Source organism: Malaclemys terrapin, chromosome 13, assembly GCF_027887155.1.
Source record: "Malaclemys terrapin pileata isolate rMalTer1 chromosome 13, rMalTer1.hap1, whole genome shotgun sequence".
Taxonomy (NCBI): domain Eukaryota; kingdom Metazoa; phylum Chordata; order Testudines; family Emydidae; genus Malaclemys; species Malaclemys terrapin.
Genome location: NC_071517.1, coordinates 24,993,028 through 25,012,205, shown reverse-complemented (window position 1 = coordinate 25,012,205; position 19,178 = coordinate 24,993,028). Strand labels below are relative to the sequence as shown.

General features: G+C 45.8%; 1 protein-coding gene across 1 annotated transcript in view; it reads left to right on the top strand.

The window, feature by feature from the left end:
* DNAH9 (dynein axonemal heavy chain 9) overlaps positions 1–19,178 on the top strand; it is a 404,651-nt gene that overhangs the window by 189,764 nt on the left and 195,709 nt on the right. Inside the window, exons 46-48 of the mRNA XM_054048023.1 lie at positions 1,241–1,383; positions 8,590–8,751; positions 9,722–9,955. Coding sequence (XP_053903998.1) covers positions 1,241–1,383; positions 8,590–8,751; positions 9,722–9,955 — 539 coding nt within the window. The remainder of the gene's footprint in view (positions 1–1,240; positions 1,384–8,589; positions 8,752–9,721; positions 9,956–19,178) is intronic.

The window sequence follows — 19,178 nt, the reverse complement described above, 5'->3', positions numbered from 1 at the left end:
CTTCCTGCCTACCCTGGCTCTGCGCTGCTTCAGAAGTGACTGGCATGTCTGGTTCCTAGGTTCACGCACAGCCAGGCAGCTGTGCGTGGTGCGCGCTGCACCTGCCCACAGGCACTGCCACCACAGCTCCTATTGGCCATGGTTCCTAGCCAGTGGGAGCTGCGGAGCCGGCGCTCAGGGCTGGGGCAGCGCGGGGCACTTCGCCAATCACACCTGTGCCTAGGGGCCGCAGGGACATGCCGGCTGCTTCCAGGAGCTGTGCAGAGCCAGGGCAGGCAGGGAGCCTGCCTTAGCCCCAATGCGCTGCTGACCGGACGTTTAAGGGTCCCTTTTCGACCTAGTGTTCTGGTCGAAATCTGGACACCTGGCAACCTTAAATGAAACCATAACTGTAGGTAACTTGTGACTTTTCATGGCAATGTCTGTAGCAGCTCAGTGGGAAAGGATGTTTTCTGATTAGTTGACTTGGCTGCTTGCTTCTAATTGATTGCATGTTTTTTGTATGTTTGTTTATTTTATTTGTTGTATTTATCATCATAACTTAATAAAGAGGAGTAACATTTTGCTGGTTTCTGATCACCTGCTGTTTTCCCTCTCAATTGTTAATACCAAATAAAGCTCAGATTTTCAGCAATCTGATAAGACAATGATCATTTCAGTCCAGACGGGGGTCAGAAGGAGATAAATTAGGGAGTAGTAAAGTAAGGAATCACTACAATTCTGTTTGCATGCATACATTGTTGTCAATTAACTGAATGTACCATTAGCTTTTTAACCATAGGGATCTGTCATTTATTTGAATACAGCTGCAGATGGCATTTTTGAAGAGCTGCAGAACTTGCCTATGTAACAAATTACTTTGCAAAACTGAAATGATTCACTGTTGTGTAAGGCATATTGGGGATTAGATTTACTGAAATCTAAATAGTAGAGTAAATCAGAAAGCCAATCAGTTGCTATATCCTGATTCTGAGATTAGAAAGTACTTTCAACTTCTCCTTGTTTTAAGGTTGTGGGAAAGTTGGTTTAATTAATTGCCAGTAAATCAGCTGTTCGTGGGCAGATGTGGCCTGCTCCTATATCATCTCCAATCTGATGAGAGAGGCTTGCTTGAATCTGTGCTATGGAATCCAGTGACCTAGTCTGTATGAAAGCTCTGCTCCACACACAACTTATACCATCAAGGTAAAAATTCCAGTTTGCTTGTTAGTTTGTAAAAGTGTGATCCCGTTTTCCCCAGGTGAAATTCCTGATCTTTTCCCTGATGATGAAGTTGAAAACATCAGCAGCAGCGTGAGAAATGAAGTCAAAAGCCAAGGACTGGTGGACACCAGGGAAACCTGTTGGAAATTCTTCATAGACCGTGTTCGACGACAGCTAAAGGTAAGACTATGCCCAGGAGAATTTGCATCCCTACCCTTGGGCTCAATGCAGGGGTAACCCTACAGAGTGAAATTCCATGGCCTGTGTATACAGGCAGTCAGACTAGGTGATCTAATAGTCCCTTCTGGCCTTAAAGTCTATGAATACCTGAATTGTCCAACACACCAAACAGCGCTTCAATTGAAGGAACATACCACCTCTGATAATTGCACACCATACCTTTGTATAGTAATATGATGATTAGGAATTTCTGTCCAATATTTTTAACATATTGAACTAGTAAGAAGACGAACAGTGACTTATAACATTTCCTTAAAGACATTTTTTTTACATTTCTCCATATTTAATTAAACCACAATCTCTCACTCCCCAAAAATATTGATTTTCCCCACAGACCTCTGCTACAATACCATAAGCCTTTCCATTTTTTAGGTGGTATATTGGGATTTAGCCCTGGAGTCACATGGCTAAATCCTTGAATGCTTCTTGGAAAATCTAGGCTAAGGAGTCCATCTTAACCTCATATAAGCCTGGTAACTTGATGCTTTGCAGCTATGAGAACTCAAATTAGTTGTCTTCAATCATATAGGTGGTGGCATCTAGACTAGAGATGAGTTTTGACATTTCAGCTCTAAAGTGTTTCTTCTACCTACAGCACTTCTCCTCAAATCTGGAAGGTCTTATAAATAAAGAGACCCCAATCTGACATGGCGGGGTGTGGGGGGGAATCTGTTATTCATTTTGAGACTCTTTGGGCTTTAATATCCCTAGGTTTCTTATTTGATTGGGAGGTAGAATTGCATAGGAAAATGACTCCTGCTAGAATATCAGGCAACTTCCTTAATCTTTGTGCCTGCAAGCTAGACATTAGGTCATCATACAATAAATCCAATTATTACCCAATAGGAAGGCTTCTTTCTTTTTTTTTTATTAATTTGTTTCACTCCAACTCATTATCATTTTACATCTGCAGAGGTTGCATCAGTGCTAAACAGTGTTATTGTCCAGAGAAGTGTGTCTTTTCCTTGTCAGAATGAGGCTACCCTTACATTACAAGTGCGATATTGACTTTGCTACAACTAAACAAACGCACTCAGCATTTCACACACTGCATCCTACGGTAGGAGACATGGTTCCTGAGAAGTTTGCAGAAGATCTTTTGGAAATATGCCTAATTTTGGCTACAGCTTTGTTTAAGCTATCAGTCTTGGAGAGGACAGGTGGTAAATACATTGGGAGCTCAGGGGATCCTAGAACATGCAGAACACAGAGACATGCTGCTGAGAGCTCACTCACATGTTATTTGAACTTCCTAAAATAAATAAAAACCCAGTTTAAAGACTTGCCAGAGGGTGGGCCCTCCTCGTTGCCAGAGAAAGCACTGTGGAATACGGAGCTAAGCGGCAACAGGAAGTTGAAAGCAAGCACACCTCCTGCAGACACTGCTCAATGCCCCACTTCCTGTTGAGACTCACTCTGTGTCACTCCCGCACACAAACTCTCTGGGGTGGGGACTGTGTCTCTTGCTACGCACCACGCCTGACACAATAAAACCTCCATCTCAGCTTGGGGCATCTGCTGCTTCTGCAGAAACAGTCATAGTAATAATAATAATGATACCACCACGAGATAGCAGCGGTAGAGAGTGAGACGGAGAACACAGCCAGGCTAGACTACAGCAGCATTCCTAGGGCAGTGAAACAGGGCTGGGAGTGAGGAGCTTCCTGACGTGTGTTGGTGTAAACCAGCTCCTGGGCCATATTGTACCATTGTGTTTGTGTCTGAGTGACGTGCTCAGTGAGGTGCTTGAGAACTGAGCACCCAGCTTGTCAATGGCAGCTGTGCATGTAGGCTTGATCCAGTTGGTTCGGGAGCAGAAAGGGGAGTATCAGAGAGCTCGTAGGTGTCTGAGGGCCAGCCCCAGCCCCTCTGCAATGTGAAGCTGCTGACAGGCAGCATTAAATAGTGCCACTGCTTGAGGTCCTTAACTGCCCCTAGTGCAGGGTTGCTATGGTAGGGTAGAGCAGAGCTCCATGCCCCCCTCTCCCAGACACATCCTCTAGGCCAGGAAAGTGGGAGGTAGGGGAACAGCTGCACCAGCAGAATGTTCCCCTCTGGTACAGGAATCTATGCTGGGCATCTGTGGCAAGATTATGGCTCCTTTGGGCCACCTGAGTCCCCACATGACCAGTGCCCCGCACTGGAAATGTACCCTATGGTCAAAGGATAGGTGGATTTTCCACTAAGGGAGGATTGTTTTGATTCATTGAGACTTGGTTCCATGCTTCTATTTCCTTGTTCTTTCTCATTAACAACATGATAGGGAACAGCTGTTCTGGGGTCAGCTGTTAAGTGTTGCTAAATTCTTTACTGCATTTAATAATGGAAATCTGTGGTCTGTGTAATAAACCAAGAAGCAGACTATAGCATGCCTTGTACATCAAGTGTCCCAGGTTTAAAATAAATAAATAAATAAATAATGGAGATATCCCATCTCCTAGAACTGGAAGGGACCTTGAAAGGTCATTGAGTCCAGCCCCCTGCCTTCACTAGCAGGACCAAGTACTGATTTTGCCCTAGATTCCCAAGTGGCCCCCTCAAGGATTGAACTCACAACCCTGGGTTTAGCAGGCCAATGCTCAAACCACTGAGCTATCCCTCCCCCCCATTTGATCAGCACAGGAGTGGATCTCTGACTGAACAGCAAACTGGAGGAGAGCAAATGTCCATATGTACAGCCATTTTGCCTCCCCCCACTCAGGGCCTATGTGTACAGCATCTTGCACAAGTATCAGGGGGTAGCCGTGTTAGTCTGTATCTACAAAAACAACAAAGAGTCTGGTGGCACCTTAAAGACTAACAGATTTATTTGGGCATAAGCTTTCGTGAGTATAAACCTCACTTCTTCGGATGCATAGAGTGAAAGCTACAGATGCAGGCATTATATACAGACACATGGAGAGCAGGGAGTTACTTCACAAGTGGTTAACCAGTGTTGACAAGGCCAATTCAATCAGGGTGGATGTAGTCCACTCCCAATAATAGATGAGGAGGTGTCAATTCCAGGAGAGGAAAAGCTGCTTCTGTAGTGAGCCAGCCACTCCCAATCCCTATTCAAGCCCAGATTAATGGTGTTGAATTTGCAAATGAATTTTAGTTCTGCTGTTTCTCTTTGAAGTCTGTTTCTGAAGTTTTTTTGTTCAATGACAGTGACTTTTAAATCTGTGATAGAATGACCAGGGAGATTGAAGTGTTCACTTACTGGCTTGTGTATGTTACCATTCCTGATGTCCGATTTGTGTCCATTTATTCTTTTGCGGAGGGACTGTCCGGTTTGGCCAATGTACATGGCAGAGGGGCATTGCTGGCACATGATGGCATATATGACATTAGTGGATGTGCAGGTGAATGAGCCCCTGATGGTGTGGCTGATGTGGTTGGGTCCTCTGATGCTGTTGCCAGAGTAGACATGGGGACAGAGTAGGCAACGAGGTTTGCTACAGGGATAGGTTCCTGGGTTGGTGTTTCTGTGGTGTGGTGTGTAGTTGCTGGTGAGTATTTGCTTCAGGTTGGGGGGTTGTCTGTAAGCAAGGACTGGCCTGCCTCCCAAGGTCTGTGAGAGTGAGGGATCATTTTCCAGGATAGGTTGTAGGTCGTGGATAATGCGCTGGAGAGGTTTTAGCTGGGGGCTGTATGTGATGGCCAGTGGTGTTCTGTTATTGTCCTTGTTGGGCCTGTCCTGTAGTAGGTGATTTCTGGGTACCCGTCTTGCTCTGTCAATCTGTTTCCTCACTTCCCCAGGTGGGTATTGTAGTTTTACGAATGCTTGATAAAGATCTTGTAGGTGTTTGTCTCTGTCTGAGGGGTTGGAGCAAATTCGGTTGTATCTTAGGGCTTGGCTGTAGACAATGGATCGTATGATGTGTCTTGGATGGAAGCTGGAGGCATGTAGGTACGTATAGCGGTCAGTAGGTTTCCGGTATAGGGTGGTGTTTATGTGACCATCACTTATTTGTACTGTAGTGTCCAGGAAGTGGATCTCTTGTGTGGACTGGTCCAGGCTGAGGTTGATGGTGGGGTGGAAATTGTTGAAGTCCAGGTGGAATTCTTCAAGGGCCTCCTTTCCGTGGGTCCATATGATGAAGATGTCATCAATGTAGCGCAAGTAGAGGAGGGGCACCAGGGGACGAGAGCTGAGGAAGCGTTGTTCTAAGTCAGCCATAAAAATGTTGGCATACTGTGGGGCCATGCGGGTACCCATAGCAGTGCTACTGACTTGAAGGTATAAGTTGTCCCCAAATCTGAAGTGGTTGTGGGTGAGGACAAAGTCACAAAGCTCAGCCACCAGGCTTGCTGTGGCCTCATCAGGGATACTGTTCCTGACAGCTTGTAGTCCATCCTCATGTGGAATATTGGTATAAAGTGCTTCTACATCCATGGTGGCCAGGATGGTGTTTTCAGGAAGAACGTCAATGCACTGTAGTTTCCTCAGGAAGTCGGTGGTGTCTCGAAGATAGCTGGGAGTGCTGGTAGCATAGGGTCTGAGGAGAGTGTCCAAATAGCCAGATAATCCTGCTGTCAGAGTACCAATGCCTGAGATGATGGGGCGTCCAGGGTTTCCGGGTTTATGGATCTTGGGTAGCAGATAGAATACCCCTGGTCGGGGTTCTGGGGGTGTGTCCATGTAGATTTGTTCCCGTACTGTAGCTGGGAGTTTCTTGAGCAGATGGTGTAGTTTCTTTTGGTATTCCTCAGTAGGATCAGCGGATAGTGGCCTGTAGAATGTGGTCTTGGAGAGTTGCCTGGCAGCCTCCTGTTCATAATCTGACCTGTTCATTATGACTACAGCACCTCCTTTGTCAGCCCCTTTGATGATAATGTCAGAGTTGTTTCTGAGGCTGTGGATGGCATTGCGTTCTGTACGGCTGAGGTTATGGGACAAGTGATGTTGTTTGTCCACAATTTCAGCCTGTGCACGTCTGCGGAAACACTCTATGTAGAGGTCCAGTCTGTCATTTCGACCATCAGGAGGAGTCCACGCAGAGTTCCTCTTCTTGTAGTGTTGGTAGGAAGGTTCCTGTGGGTCAGTGCACTGTTCAGTGGTGCGTTGAAAATATTCCTTGAGTCGGAGACGACGAAAGTAGGCTTCCAAATCACTGCAGAACTGTATCATGTTCGTGGGGATGGTGGGACAGAAAGAGAGTCCCCGAGATAGGACAGACTCTTCTGCTGGGCTAAGTGTGTGGTTGGAAAGATTGACAATGTTAGATGAGTTGAGGGTACCATTGTTATAGCCCCCAGTGGCAGGTATTAGTTTAGATAGCTTACAGTCCTTTTTCCTCTGTAGAGAAGTGAAATGTGCATTGTAAATGGCTTGTCTCATTTTTGTAAAGTCCAGCCACGTTGGAGTTTGTGTAGAAGGCTGGTATTGTATGAGAGTCTCCAGTTCTGAGAGCTCATTCTTGATCTTCTCCTGTCTGCTGTACAGGATGCTGATCAGGTGGTTCCTCAGTTTCTTTGAGAGTGTGTGGCACAGTCTCTCACCATACTCAGTGTAGTATGTTGATTGCAATGGATTTTTTACCTTCAGTCCTTTTGGTATGATGTCCATCTGTTTGCATTTGGAGAGGAAGATGATGTCTGTCTGTATCTGTGCAAGTTTTTTGTTGAGGTTGATGGATTTCCACTCCATACAGCTAAATTTAGTGCCTTGCATGTTGTCAAGTATCAGGGGGTAGCCGTGTTAGTCTGTATCTACAAAAACAACAAAGAGTCTGGTGGCACCTTAAAGACTAACAGATTTATTTGGGCATAAGCTTTCGTGAGTATAAACCTCACTTCTTCGGATGCATAGAGTGAAAGCTACAGATGCAGGCATTATATACAGACACATGGAGAGCAGGGAGTTACTTCACAAGTGGTTAACCAGTGTTGACAAGGCCAATTCAATCAGGGTGGATGTAGTCCACTCCCAATAATAGATGAGGAGGTGTCAATTCCAGGAGAGGAAAAGCATCTTGCACAGTGGAGTTCTGGCCCATCACTAGGGCTCCTACGAGAATACAAATATTTAACAACAACGGTAGTAATTAATAATGGAGCATAGCTTGGCAGTACCTGAGGGTTGGGGCCCGGAGCTTTGCCCGGCACACAGAGAGTAACACAGACAACTGTCAGAGGGGTAGCCGTGTTAATCTGAATCTGTAAAAAGCAACAGAGGGTCCTGTGGCACCTTTGAGACTAACAGAAGTATTGGGAGTATAAGCTTTCGTGGGTAAGAACCTCACTTCTTCAGATGCAAGTGCAAGAGCCTACACACCTATATCTAAGGCTGTAGAAAGAACAGTATGTTGGTGTTATTTTGAAGTAGTGGGTGATCATGTTATTAAAAACTGGATTACATAGCCTCAGCTAGACACGTATAGGATCTTGGAGTATTGTGTACTGCTCTGTGGATGAGAGACAGAGTTTGTAAAAGCCAGTTAGATGAGAATACTCAGTAAGCCATACTGAAACAAGATACAGTAGATAAAGGGCCTGATTCTCATTGATGCTACGGTCCGTTTCCATGACTCCACACCCTAGGTCTATATCTATTTACAGCCATTTCAAGGCCCCTTTATGCTGCGAGAGTGCTGTATAAATGAGAGTCAGGCCCTAAATATGCAGCATTGAGTAACAGTGAAAGTTTGCTAGGTTCCGCTAGCAGGGTGGTTCTGGCCCATTTGTGGCCATAGTATAACCCACTCACCACCTAGGTGTGGTGCTCTGTCCCCTTTAGTGGCACCGAGACCACTTAAAGATTAGTGAGTCTGCTCTACAGCCTTAGCTAACAGCCATATGGCTTTTAGCTCATGCAATAGAGGCTCATGCATTTAGCTCTAGAGGTCCCAGGTTCAATCCCGCCCGCTGACGACCGGGGTCTGTTGGCGTTACAATAGCAATACTTCAGGGGAGCAGTTTGCTTTTATTTCAGAGAGAAAGGAGTGCTGGCTGTTCGGTTATCCTGTTTTATATGGAATTACCAACTGCAGATGCACCGGCCCAAGACACAAAGGCTCAAAGCTCAAGAGATCATTCTGGGTGCGGCTCCTGATCTTACTCTGAAATCCTCCCGGGGAGTCATTCTCCCAACAGGGAAAACCCAAAGCTGCAGCTATGTCGGGTGCCTCCCCGCCTGCTGCCCTGCCTCTTCTTACTCCTCAGGTTGCTCTTTGTTTCTCACCCGTTGGTAACAAGCTGAGAGTTCGCAGCAGGAAATTCCCAGCTGTGGTGAACTGCACAGCGATAGACTGGTTCCACGAGTGGCCTCAAGAGGCATTGGAGTCTGTCAGCCTGCGCTTCTTGCAAGAAACTGAGAACATTGAGGTGAGGTTCCAGCAGAGGTAACCCCTGCTGACTCTGCAGCTCCTGGTCTGTCAGCTGCGAGTCCTTCCAGCCCAAGATGGACCCTGTGTGCCCCAGTGCACTCACCGTGATCTCATCAGCTAGTCATGAGTGGCTGTAGCCTTGGCTTCATTAGCAGAAGTGAGAAGCTGCTGCATCCAAGCCCAGCCTGAAGTCCTCTGCAAGAGAGGGCTGTAACTCAGTCACAGTGGTGCAGTCAGCACCCAGCTTCCGCAGCAACCTGCTATTACTGTAAGCAGTACATTCAGACTGAATTCCCAGTAATGTTACAGTAGAGCCTCCGTTCTACCAAAAGAGACAGCTTTACTTACACACACACACACACACACACACACACACACACACACACACACACACACTACCCCTTCAGGGGTCAGGATTGTGTTGGTAGCTCAGGTAGTGTAAATTGAAGTTTACAAATCAATCTGGACAATAGCCAGACTGGGTTCCTTTCTGCTGACACTTGCATAATTATTCCCCGCAATATACTTCTTTTGTTGCATATGTGTCTGAGAATTTTTAGGTATTCTCTAGAGCAAATACATTTGAAGCTCGGTTTGACGTCTACTTAATACTCAACTAACAGCTAAATGGATTTATTCATTTAGCTTTTCTACATAGTATTTAGTTGAGTTATATTGTCTAGAACGTCTCTTTTAATGAGTATGTATTTTCCTCTCTCTACAGAACTGTTCTTATTTAATTAGTAAAAGGGAGTTATTATATACAAATGAATGGTATAAAAATTACTCAGTACAGTATGTTCAAATGTAGAGCACAAGTAACAGCAAATGGAGAAATTCTAGAGAGAGTAAATTAATGAAGAGCCCAAATGAGCTGCTACACAGTCAATTGTGCTGTAGTAGAAGGCAATGATTAATAGATTTCCTTACTTTTTGTTTTGTATAAAATATCGTCTCTTTCATTTTAGCTTTCAATGAAAGACTCAATAAGCAAGTTTATGGCTTATGTCCATACAAGTGTCAATGAGATGTCCCGGTCTTATCTGAGCAATGAACGTCGCTATAACTACACCACACCCAAGTCATTCCTCGAGCAAATCAAACTCTACCAAAATTTGTTATTTAAAAAGGGCAAGGAGTTGACAGCAAAAATGGAGCGACTGGAGAATGGCCTGCAGAAACTCAACAGCACATCTGCACAGGTGAGAAGACCCTTCTCTTGTCTCTGGTCTGAATGCTGATTTGTTTAGTTGTTTCTCAGCTCAATGCATACTGTGCTCCAGTTTGGAATCAAAACTGCAGATTAAAAGTGGGATGCAGGTAGTGAATGTCTGTGCTGGATCCTGGCTTTAGAATCCCCACCTCTCCCGTCCAGGGCTTGGGCTCGGGCTCAATTCTCAGATGAGACAAGCTTCTATTCCATTCAGGGGGGAGGAGGAGAGTGAGAATGAGGGTGTGTGTGTGTAAAGCCAGCTGCTGTGGTTCTGAACTAATCACTGCACAAGCAGAGAATCAAGTAGAGATAAATTTGATAAGTAGGTTTATGTAATTATGGTAATTGTTTCTCAGTTACACATAATATAGTATCTTTGCATAGTCTGGGCCAGAGTGAGACCTGGAGTAAGGTCAAGGGAGCCGAAGTCAATGATTTTGCAACTGCTTACACTAGATCTGCATCTGTACAGCTTCAGCTACACATTGTGTCTTGTCATACTGCCATGGATGTGTGATAAAAATGGGTAATGATGGGATCATTTTCCCTTACAAATCAGGATACACATTTTTAAGAAGCCCTAGTTAATGAGCATTCCTGAATAACCCAGTAGACTGAAATCCACTTGTAAAGAACCTAGCTGGGTAAACTGCTAAAATGATGACTGGCAGTATATTGTTCTGGGTAATTGGCAACTCTCTCGACTCTGCAGAAATTGGCACTGCATTTCAATCAAATGCCCACTGTTCCTTTGGAACCGCTTCATCAGTTCTACCTTTCTTGCTAAATCCATCCCACACACTCTGTTTTACACTTCATTAGAATCATAGATCCATAGGGTTAGAAGGGGGGAGGGATAGCTCAGTGGTTTGAGCATTGGCCTGCTAAACCCAGGGTTGTGAGTTCAATCCTTGAGGGGGCCACTTGGGAATCTGGGGCAAAATCAGTACTTGGTCCTGCTAGTGAAGGCAGGGGGCTGGACTCGATGACCTTTCAAGGTCCCTTCCAGTTCTAGGAGATGGGATATCTCCATTATTATTTATTTATTTATTATTATTTATTATTTATAAGGGACCACAAGGGTCATCAACCCCCTGCCAAGATGCAGGATTTGTTGTCACTAAACCATCCAAGACAGATGGCTCCTCCTTTTGAAAACCTCCAGTGAAGGAGCTTCCATGACCTCCCCAGGCAATCTGTTCAATTGTCCTACTGTTCTTACAGTTTAAGAAGTTTTTCCTGAGATTCAATCTAAATCTGCCGTGCTGTAGTTTGAACCCATTGCCTCTTGTCCTGCCCTCTGTGGTAAGAGAGAACAACTTTTCTCCTTTTTTATGGCAGCTTTTCAATATTTGAAGACCACTATCATGCGCCCCCTTAATCTCCTCTTTTCCAAACTAAACATGCCCAATTCCTTCAGCCTTTGCTCATATGGTTTGCATTCCATCCCTTTGATCATCTTTGGCACTCACCTCTGCATCCTTCCCAGTTTCTCTATATCCTTTCTATACGTTGGTGACCAAAACTGGACACAGTACTCCAGCTGAGGCCTAACCATTGCCGAGTAGAGCTGTACTGTCACCTTCCGTGACTTGCATGCTATGCCTCTGTTAATGCAACCTAAAATTGTATTTGCGTTTTTGTGAAACAGCATCACATTGCTGACTCATGTTGAGGTGGTGATCCTCCACAACTCCCAGATCCTTCTGAGCAGTGCTGCTGCCAAGCCAGTTATCCCCCATTCTGTATTTCTGCATTTGATTTTTCTTCCCTAAGTGTAGCACCTTACATTTGTCTTTCTTGAATTTAATTTTGTTATCTATAGCCCAGTTCTCCAATTTATAAAAATCCCTCTGAATTTTAGTTCTATCCTCTAAAGTGTTGGCAGCCTCCCCATAGCATTATGTAATCTGCCAATATGATCAGTATGCTCTCTATTCCTAAACCCCGATAATTAATAAAGATGTTAAATGTCACGAACCGGAACAGATCCCTGTGGAACCCCACTCGAGACCTCCTTCCAATCTGACATCGTTCCATTAATAGTTACTCATTGTGTGGTTGTTTAACCAATTATGTATCCACTTAATGGTAGATTCGCCAAGCTCACATTTCTGCAGCTTACTTATGAGATTTGGGACTGTGTCAGAAGCCTTGTTAAACTCCAGGAATATTATGTCCATCACATTTCCCAGATATTAACCTAGGTAAGGAATCTCTTATTTACCTTTTTGTGCTGAAGGAAATGGGCCCAACTTGATGCCACCCCAACCAGAATGTAGAACGAGGGGAAGAGGGGGATACTGAGAAAACCCCAATAGGGACCAGCAGGCTTCATCTTTTCCATTTGAACTAACTGGACAACATTGGTGATGGAAGCATTCCCTCTGGTGCCCAATGGAGAATGGAGATTTCTGCAGACAGGCTATGGGCTATATCATAGAATCATAGACTATCAGGGTTGAAAGGGACCTCAGGAGGTCATCTAGTCCAACCCCCTGCTCAGAGCAGGACCAGTCCCCAGACATCTTCAGTACTGCTGAGTGCCCATACCTGCAAAGGAAGTCAAAGGGAACTGCGAGCACTCAGCACCTTTATACATTGGGCCCTATGTGTAGCTTGCTCAATTTGGGGCCGAAGCATCTTCTGTAATCCGCAGCTTGCAGTTTTTATGACATTTAATGGTGGAGAAGATGGCTCACATCTGTGTTTCTTACTGGCAGCTGACTCTAATACTAATACAAACACCAAAGCCCCTACTACTTTAGGAATGGTTTCCTAGACGTCTCAGTGGGCATTTATTTACAAGGCCCAACACAATATCGGTAGTGTCCCAGGAGTCTGGGATGAAATGTGGAGCTTTTAATGATCCGCGTGGCTTTCTCCTGCCTTCTCTTTTCCTTGGGATTTTTCTGGTGTTGTGGGATAGGCTATCATTAAGCTTGAAGGTGATTTCACATTGGACTAGAATTGAAGCAAGTAGTGATTGTTCATAGAGTTGACTGACATTAAAACCACAATTTTCACCCTTGGATGTGCAAAATTAAGCACCTCGCTAAAACTGACCTGATTTTCAGAGGTGCTGAGCAGTCACAGCTGCCATTGACTTCAGAACAAGTTCTGCATACTTAACACTGATGACAACCAGTCCACTTATTTAGATGCCTGAAGATGGACGTAGATGGCAACTGCAAGCAGTCTGGTTTGGAAACATCAGCCTGACCTCCATGGAAATGACACCAGTTCTATTGCGCAGAGTGGACTGGAAGTGCAAAGAGACAGATGCTGTGTCCCTCTCAAGTGTGTAGTCTGGTGTTTTTATTAAATGGGATTTTGAAGGCTTTTTTTTTTAAAGCAGGGAAAAAGAATTTTGACATCTATGTAGGGAACAAGCTGTGCCTCAAGGCTGAGGGCAATGGTCCTGATCCACAAAGGGACTTAATCTTTGTGACACTGTGTGTCCCTCTCCTGGAGTCAGGTGCCTAAGCCGTTTCTTGTGAGAATGATTTAGGCAGCTGCTTAGTGCCACCCAAAATGGCCAGAAGAGGAGGTGGTGGTGGTGGTGGTGCCTACATTATCACTTTATCCCAGTGGTAAGATCACTCACCTGAGAGGTGAGAGACCCCTATTCAGATCCTTTCTCCTCCACAGGCAGAGGGGGGAATTGAACCTGGATCTCCCCCGTCCCAGGTGAGTGCTCTAACCACTTGGCTAAAAGCTATACATTGGCCACCTCCTCTTTCTCTGGCCAGATTTTGAATGGGACTTAATCTGTATGGGCTCTGAGCGTGCCTACCGGATTGGGTCTCACAGGTGAGCTAGGTGCTCCTCTACTGATCCTTCCCCACTTTGTGGATCGCTCTGGGGCTCATGTGGGAGAGATGCATCTGGAGACCTAGTGTGAGTTAGCAGTGCACCTGCCCAAAGACGGAAACATCAGTGCCAAGAACTTTTACCCTGAAAACTTAGGTGCCGATTGACTGTAGATGCCTGCAGAGTTAGGCAGCAGCTGAGCGGGAGTTTTGTGGACCACAGTGGTGCCTAAAATTGGATCTTCAGTGCCTAAGTACCTTTGTGGATCCAGGCCTGTGCTCCTATTCCCAACGTAGTTCTCACTGCTCTTGGTGCCTGGCAGTTAATGGCTAGTTAATTATAGGTATTGAATACATTGTGGCACCTTAGGACACTGATTTTAACTTGGGCACTTACAATCTTTTCTCAGGGTGTTTCTTGAATTAGCCATTCTAGTTTCAAAATCTCTCCCCCCCCCCCCTCTTTTGGGATTTGGAAATCTTGGCATTCGTGATTAGCTTCTGTTTTAGGTAGCTGTCTTTCATTAGCTTATGTACTAAACAAAACTTCAGACAATGGCTGTCCTCCATTTCCAGAAAAGTCACAGGCTAGCTCCCAGGTAGGAAGACCTTAATGAAATTGGAGAAGTCTGCTGGCTGAGTAATTTATTTTTCAGAGCTATGCTCAATAAAAAGAGGTCTGTTCAAAGCCCTGTTGCTGAGTTAACTTTTAATATGACTTTTGTTAAAATTGCATCGTTGAATTCTAGATCCAGGTCTCGCCTGCTGTACTAATTAATTGCTGACCTTTGTGATGCAGTGTTTGTGTTCTTGAAACGCAGCATGGGCATTCAGATTAAATGTGCCTGCTGAGAGCCTGCCCTCCAGGTTTTCTGTTATTTAATAATTCTTCTTGCTGTGTTCCTGGTCATAGTCAAGTCTTTCCTATCTCCCAGTTGGAGTCACAGTGCATTTCCCTTGAATGTCTGGCTTGCTTTGTTCTTTTCCTTTCTTCTCCACCTTAGACATTGCTTATCTGCCTAACCAGAACACATAGAAGCGTCTCACCGAATCTTTCCATTTCTTAGCCCAGTTGGTGATTGCACACTCCGTATTGCTATTGGTTGATAATCTCATTATCTATGCTGAGGCACTCTTGGATCTTTTTGCTAACACCCTGATGTAATCAGTCTTGAGATGATAATCGGGAAGGAGCATGCTAAAATTTTCAAATTTCCTTGGGGTGTTCACTTACAGTCATTTCTCAACACCTTGTTCTTTTTCTTACCGGACATGGCCTTAGAGGGCTGTTCTCCCTTTTAGTCTTTTCCTCCTCCCATTGCCATTCTGCCATCTTCTGGTAAAAATGTATCTTATGCTTGCTTCAGTGCTGGCAGGCACATGAAGGGTTAATGTTGTAGGTCTCACTGTACCCAGAAGCAGCGCTCACTCTTCTGTGTCACTTCTGTGTTACGAGTAAAACACTTACCTCTGTGCCCTTGACTGCCTCACAAGAGTCCAGTGAGTTGCCTCTAGCCAAGCAAGACAGGTAGAGAAGTTCTTCTTTGAGTAGATGCAGCCAGGCATTCCAGGTAGGGCGCACACACCCAGCACACCGAAGTTGGATAACTTTTCCTAACAGTACCCTTAGGGGCGGTACTTGTGCCCTGTGGCCCTAGCCACGCACCAGCTATATGAGGATGGTGCTGCCTTGATACCTCTCAGTTCCTTCTCATCGCTGGCAGCTAGATTCTGAGCTCGCCATCATGTTTTCACCTCATGTTTTCAGTCTCAGTTTTCTAAGAGCTTTTTGTTTTCCTCTAGATAATAGTAGTACCTTAGGTCTAGTTTAGTGTCAGTTAAAGTAGTTGCTGCCCTGTGTGATGCCCTCACCAAAGTTCAATCATTGTCTGTCATGTGGGGGCGGTGCATCCCCAACAGTGATCATAGAAAATCAGGGTTGGGAGGGACCTCAGGAGGTCATCTAGGTGCTTGTTGTGTTTGGTGAGGGACAAATTGAGGAACAATGCTCTCTCTTTAAGTCCATCAAGGGGAGGACTCAGGTGGCAAGAAACTTAGAATTGAAGCAGCGCCTTCTGGAGCAGGCCTCAAGGCCCACTGTGGCACTAAGGCCCTGGTCTGATTAGCAGTTGCCTTTGGAACCAGCAAGTGATGCCACTCCACATTCGGAGCCCGCTGTCTCCCCCAATAGGGACAAGAGTCGTTCTCCCTCCTCCGGTGCAGTGAGGCAGAGGTCCCATAAGATTAATCGGGACAGATCCAGAGCTCAGAGAGACTCTTCCTCATCTTTTAAGAAGAGTGCAGACCAGCACCATGCTCCCTCCAGCACATGGGATGGAGCAGGTCCATCTAACCGCTGCCCGCTACCGCACAAAGATAAGCATCAACCTGTACTGTCGACTCTGGTTCTGGCCATGGATTGTCCGTTGAGTCAGTACCGATGATGTTAGTACCAGCGCTGATCGTCTCGATGCTGGTGGTGTATCAGCTGGCATCAGACCTGTTTGGTTTCTCAGTCCCTGATTCTCCACTAGTTCAGGAGTTTTCCAGTGCCATGGTTTCTACTGCTTCATCCTCCATTGTGCCCTTGGCACCTTCTGACCATGTTGCAGAGCTGCTGGGTTCATGGTCACTGCAGCTCGCACTCCCCATGTCTCAGGCTGTGGAACTGAGACCGATGTCATCCCTGGCACCGAGGGACCCTCAACACTGGTCCATCCCTCGGCACTGTCATTGCCCTGCTAGCAGATCCCATCGTTGAGCTCAGTACTATCCTTGGCCTTGGTGCCAGCACCCCCTCCTGTACTAGGTTGGAGTGTGTCTTGCTTGGTACCAACTGTGCCAATTCCCTGTTCCTCTTCAGCACTGATGCCACTCCCATGTTGAGCTTTGGATGAGTCTGATTGTTTGTTCGCCCCTTCATCACCAGAGAATCTCTTGCCTGCATATGACCACTACCTTTAGGCATCCAGGCTGAATTTCTGCAAGAGAATATGAATAAGCTGCAGGATATTCTCCAATCATTAGCTCCTGGGAGAGTAGCCCTCTCAATAAATCAGGCAGTCTTGGAGCTTTCAGAGCCCCTCTGGAATATTCCCCCTTCATTGCCTCCCATGGCAAAGCTTGCAGTGAAGCGATACTTCATCCACATGCGGGGTTTTGAGGGCCTTTGCTCCCACTCGGGCCCTAACTCTCTGAGGTAACTGCAGTGAATGACAGGGCACAACAGGGAAGGTATAAATCTATGTCTTAGGACAAAGAGTCCAAAAGGATGGACTTGATGGGGAGCAAGATTTATACCTCTTCTTCCATGCAGATGGGCATTGTGAACCAGCAGGCATTGCTCTATAACTACAACTTTGTTAATTGGGTGGCATAAGTTTGTGGACAAAATTGCCAGAAGCCCCCAGGGAAGAGTTTAAGGTGTTAGTTGCAGAAGGCTGTATGGTAGCCAAGATGTTGTAGTCAGCGTTTTCATGTCAGTGTTTTTAAACTCCAGGGTAGAAAGGTTCTTAAAAGGAGTCACTGATAACTTGGAAGAGGGAGAATATGGGGGGATGTTGGAGCGGGGCATGGAAGAGTGGGGAGGAAAGCAGGTGTCAGAGCTGTGCAGTTAGGAATAATGTGGTGCTTCAGATCTTCCACTCAGAATCTTGCACATCCATGCACCCCATTCTGTCCCCCTTTCTCCTAGAATGCCCCCCACTGACACCATGTGAGTCCCTGCACTGTTCCTGCCCTGTCTCCCCAATTCCTCAACCTGCAGGTCCTATCCCAGACCTGCCTCTCTGTGGGGAGGAGGTCTGAGGAGAAACAACCAGGCTGTGCTGGACAGCCAGAGGGACGAGAGCTGAGAAGATGTTGCAGGGGCAGTGAAGGGACTACCATGCTGCAGTGCATTCTTTGGCTGGGGTAATTATTGTTGACAAGCCAGAGGCACTGGAGGGTGAGAGTGGGGTTGCTGAGAAAAGCCAAAGAAATTAAATGCCCTAAAACATCATTAAATCAGAGTTAAGGTTACCCAGTGCTGCCTCATGCCTTTCCAGAATGTGGTGAGTGGCTAAACATAGACCACTGAAAACCAGAAAATGAAGAGTCAAGGTACATGCTTCCTCCAGGCAACCTTAACTCTGCCCCCTGGAGCTGGCAGTAGCCACTGGGAATGGTTCAGTAGTGTTGATGCCATCATAAGTAGGCCTGGAGAAGGACTGTGGGAAGGTGTCATTGTGTTTTGTCCCAGATTTGAAGTGCATCACTTCTCTGCATGCACTCCAGCTGTGACTGTATTAAAATGGCGGAGAGATTATCTGAAACAGTTTGGCAGAGCCGTCACTGTGATATGAGGAGAGGTGCACATGTACCTTGAGGGATCAAGGCTGCCTTATTTCAGTGCAGAGTTCTCTAGGTTGTGTCAGTTGCAGTGCACAGGGGTCTTACTGCCATGGAGTTTGTCAGAAGTCTGATGGCAGACGTGACAGCGGCCTGTAGGGTTTAAGTGAAGGCAATAACTCAGAAGGAATCTTCAGGGCAAGGGTGAAGGAGAGGTAACATTTAGGAACTCTGGGGTGGTTTGGGTGATGGCTGAGTGTAGGCCAGGTGTAGGTAGTGCCTGATCATTATCCCTGACCTAACCACGAGCTTTGGATGAGCAAAAAGAAGGTGTTAGACTGTGTCCTACAGGGAGCTGTCCCCAGAGTGTTCCATGCATCAGCAAGGGTAAAGAATGGGTGTTACCAGCATGCTGGGGCATTGCTCAAAGAGGGCAAAACTAAGGTTGCGCTATAGGGGTGTTGTGTCCCTTACCTTCCTATTTTTTGGTTCTCAGAGTTTATGTTTAGCCTCTCTCCACATTCTGGAAGGATACAAGGCACCACTGGCAACCTGAACTCAGCATTGACAAAGTTTTGGGCCATTTAACAGATGCATTAGCACTGTAGATACATCACACAACTTGTGTAAATGGTGACACATGGTACCCTAAACCCTGATTCAACAAGGTACTTAAACATGTAAGTATAACACTGACAGACCTCAGTCATCAGCGGGCAGAATCGAACCTGGGACCTCTGGAGCAAAATGTATGAGCTAAAAGTGACATGGTTCTTAGCTAAGGCTGTAGCAGACTCATTAATCTCTGAGTGGTCTTGGTGCCACTACAGGGGGCAGAACACCAAACCCAGGAGGTGTGTGGGTTACATAAGTAGTCCTATTGCTATCACTCGTGAGGTTATTCACGTGAGGTTACTCATGTGCTTAAAGTTCTTTGTTAATCAGGCCTTAATGAAGAATGTAAACGAGACCCTTCAGTCTGCTGTGGTCTAATCAGGATTTTGTAAAGCTTGGATATTGCAGTAATGGGGGCAAGAGAAGTGGATAGCCTGAAAAGATAAATGATGTTTC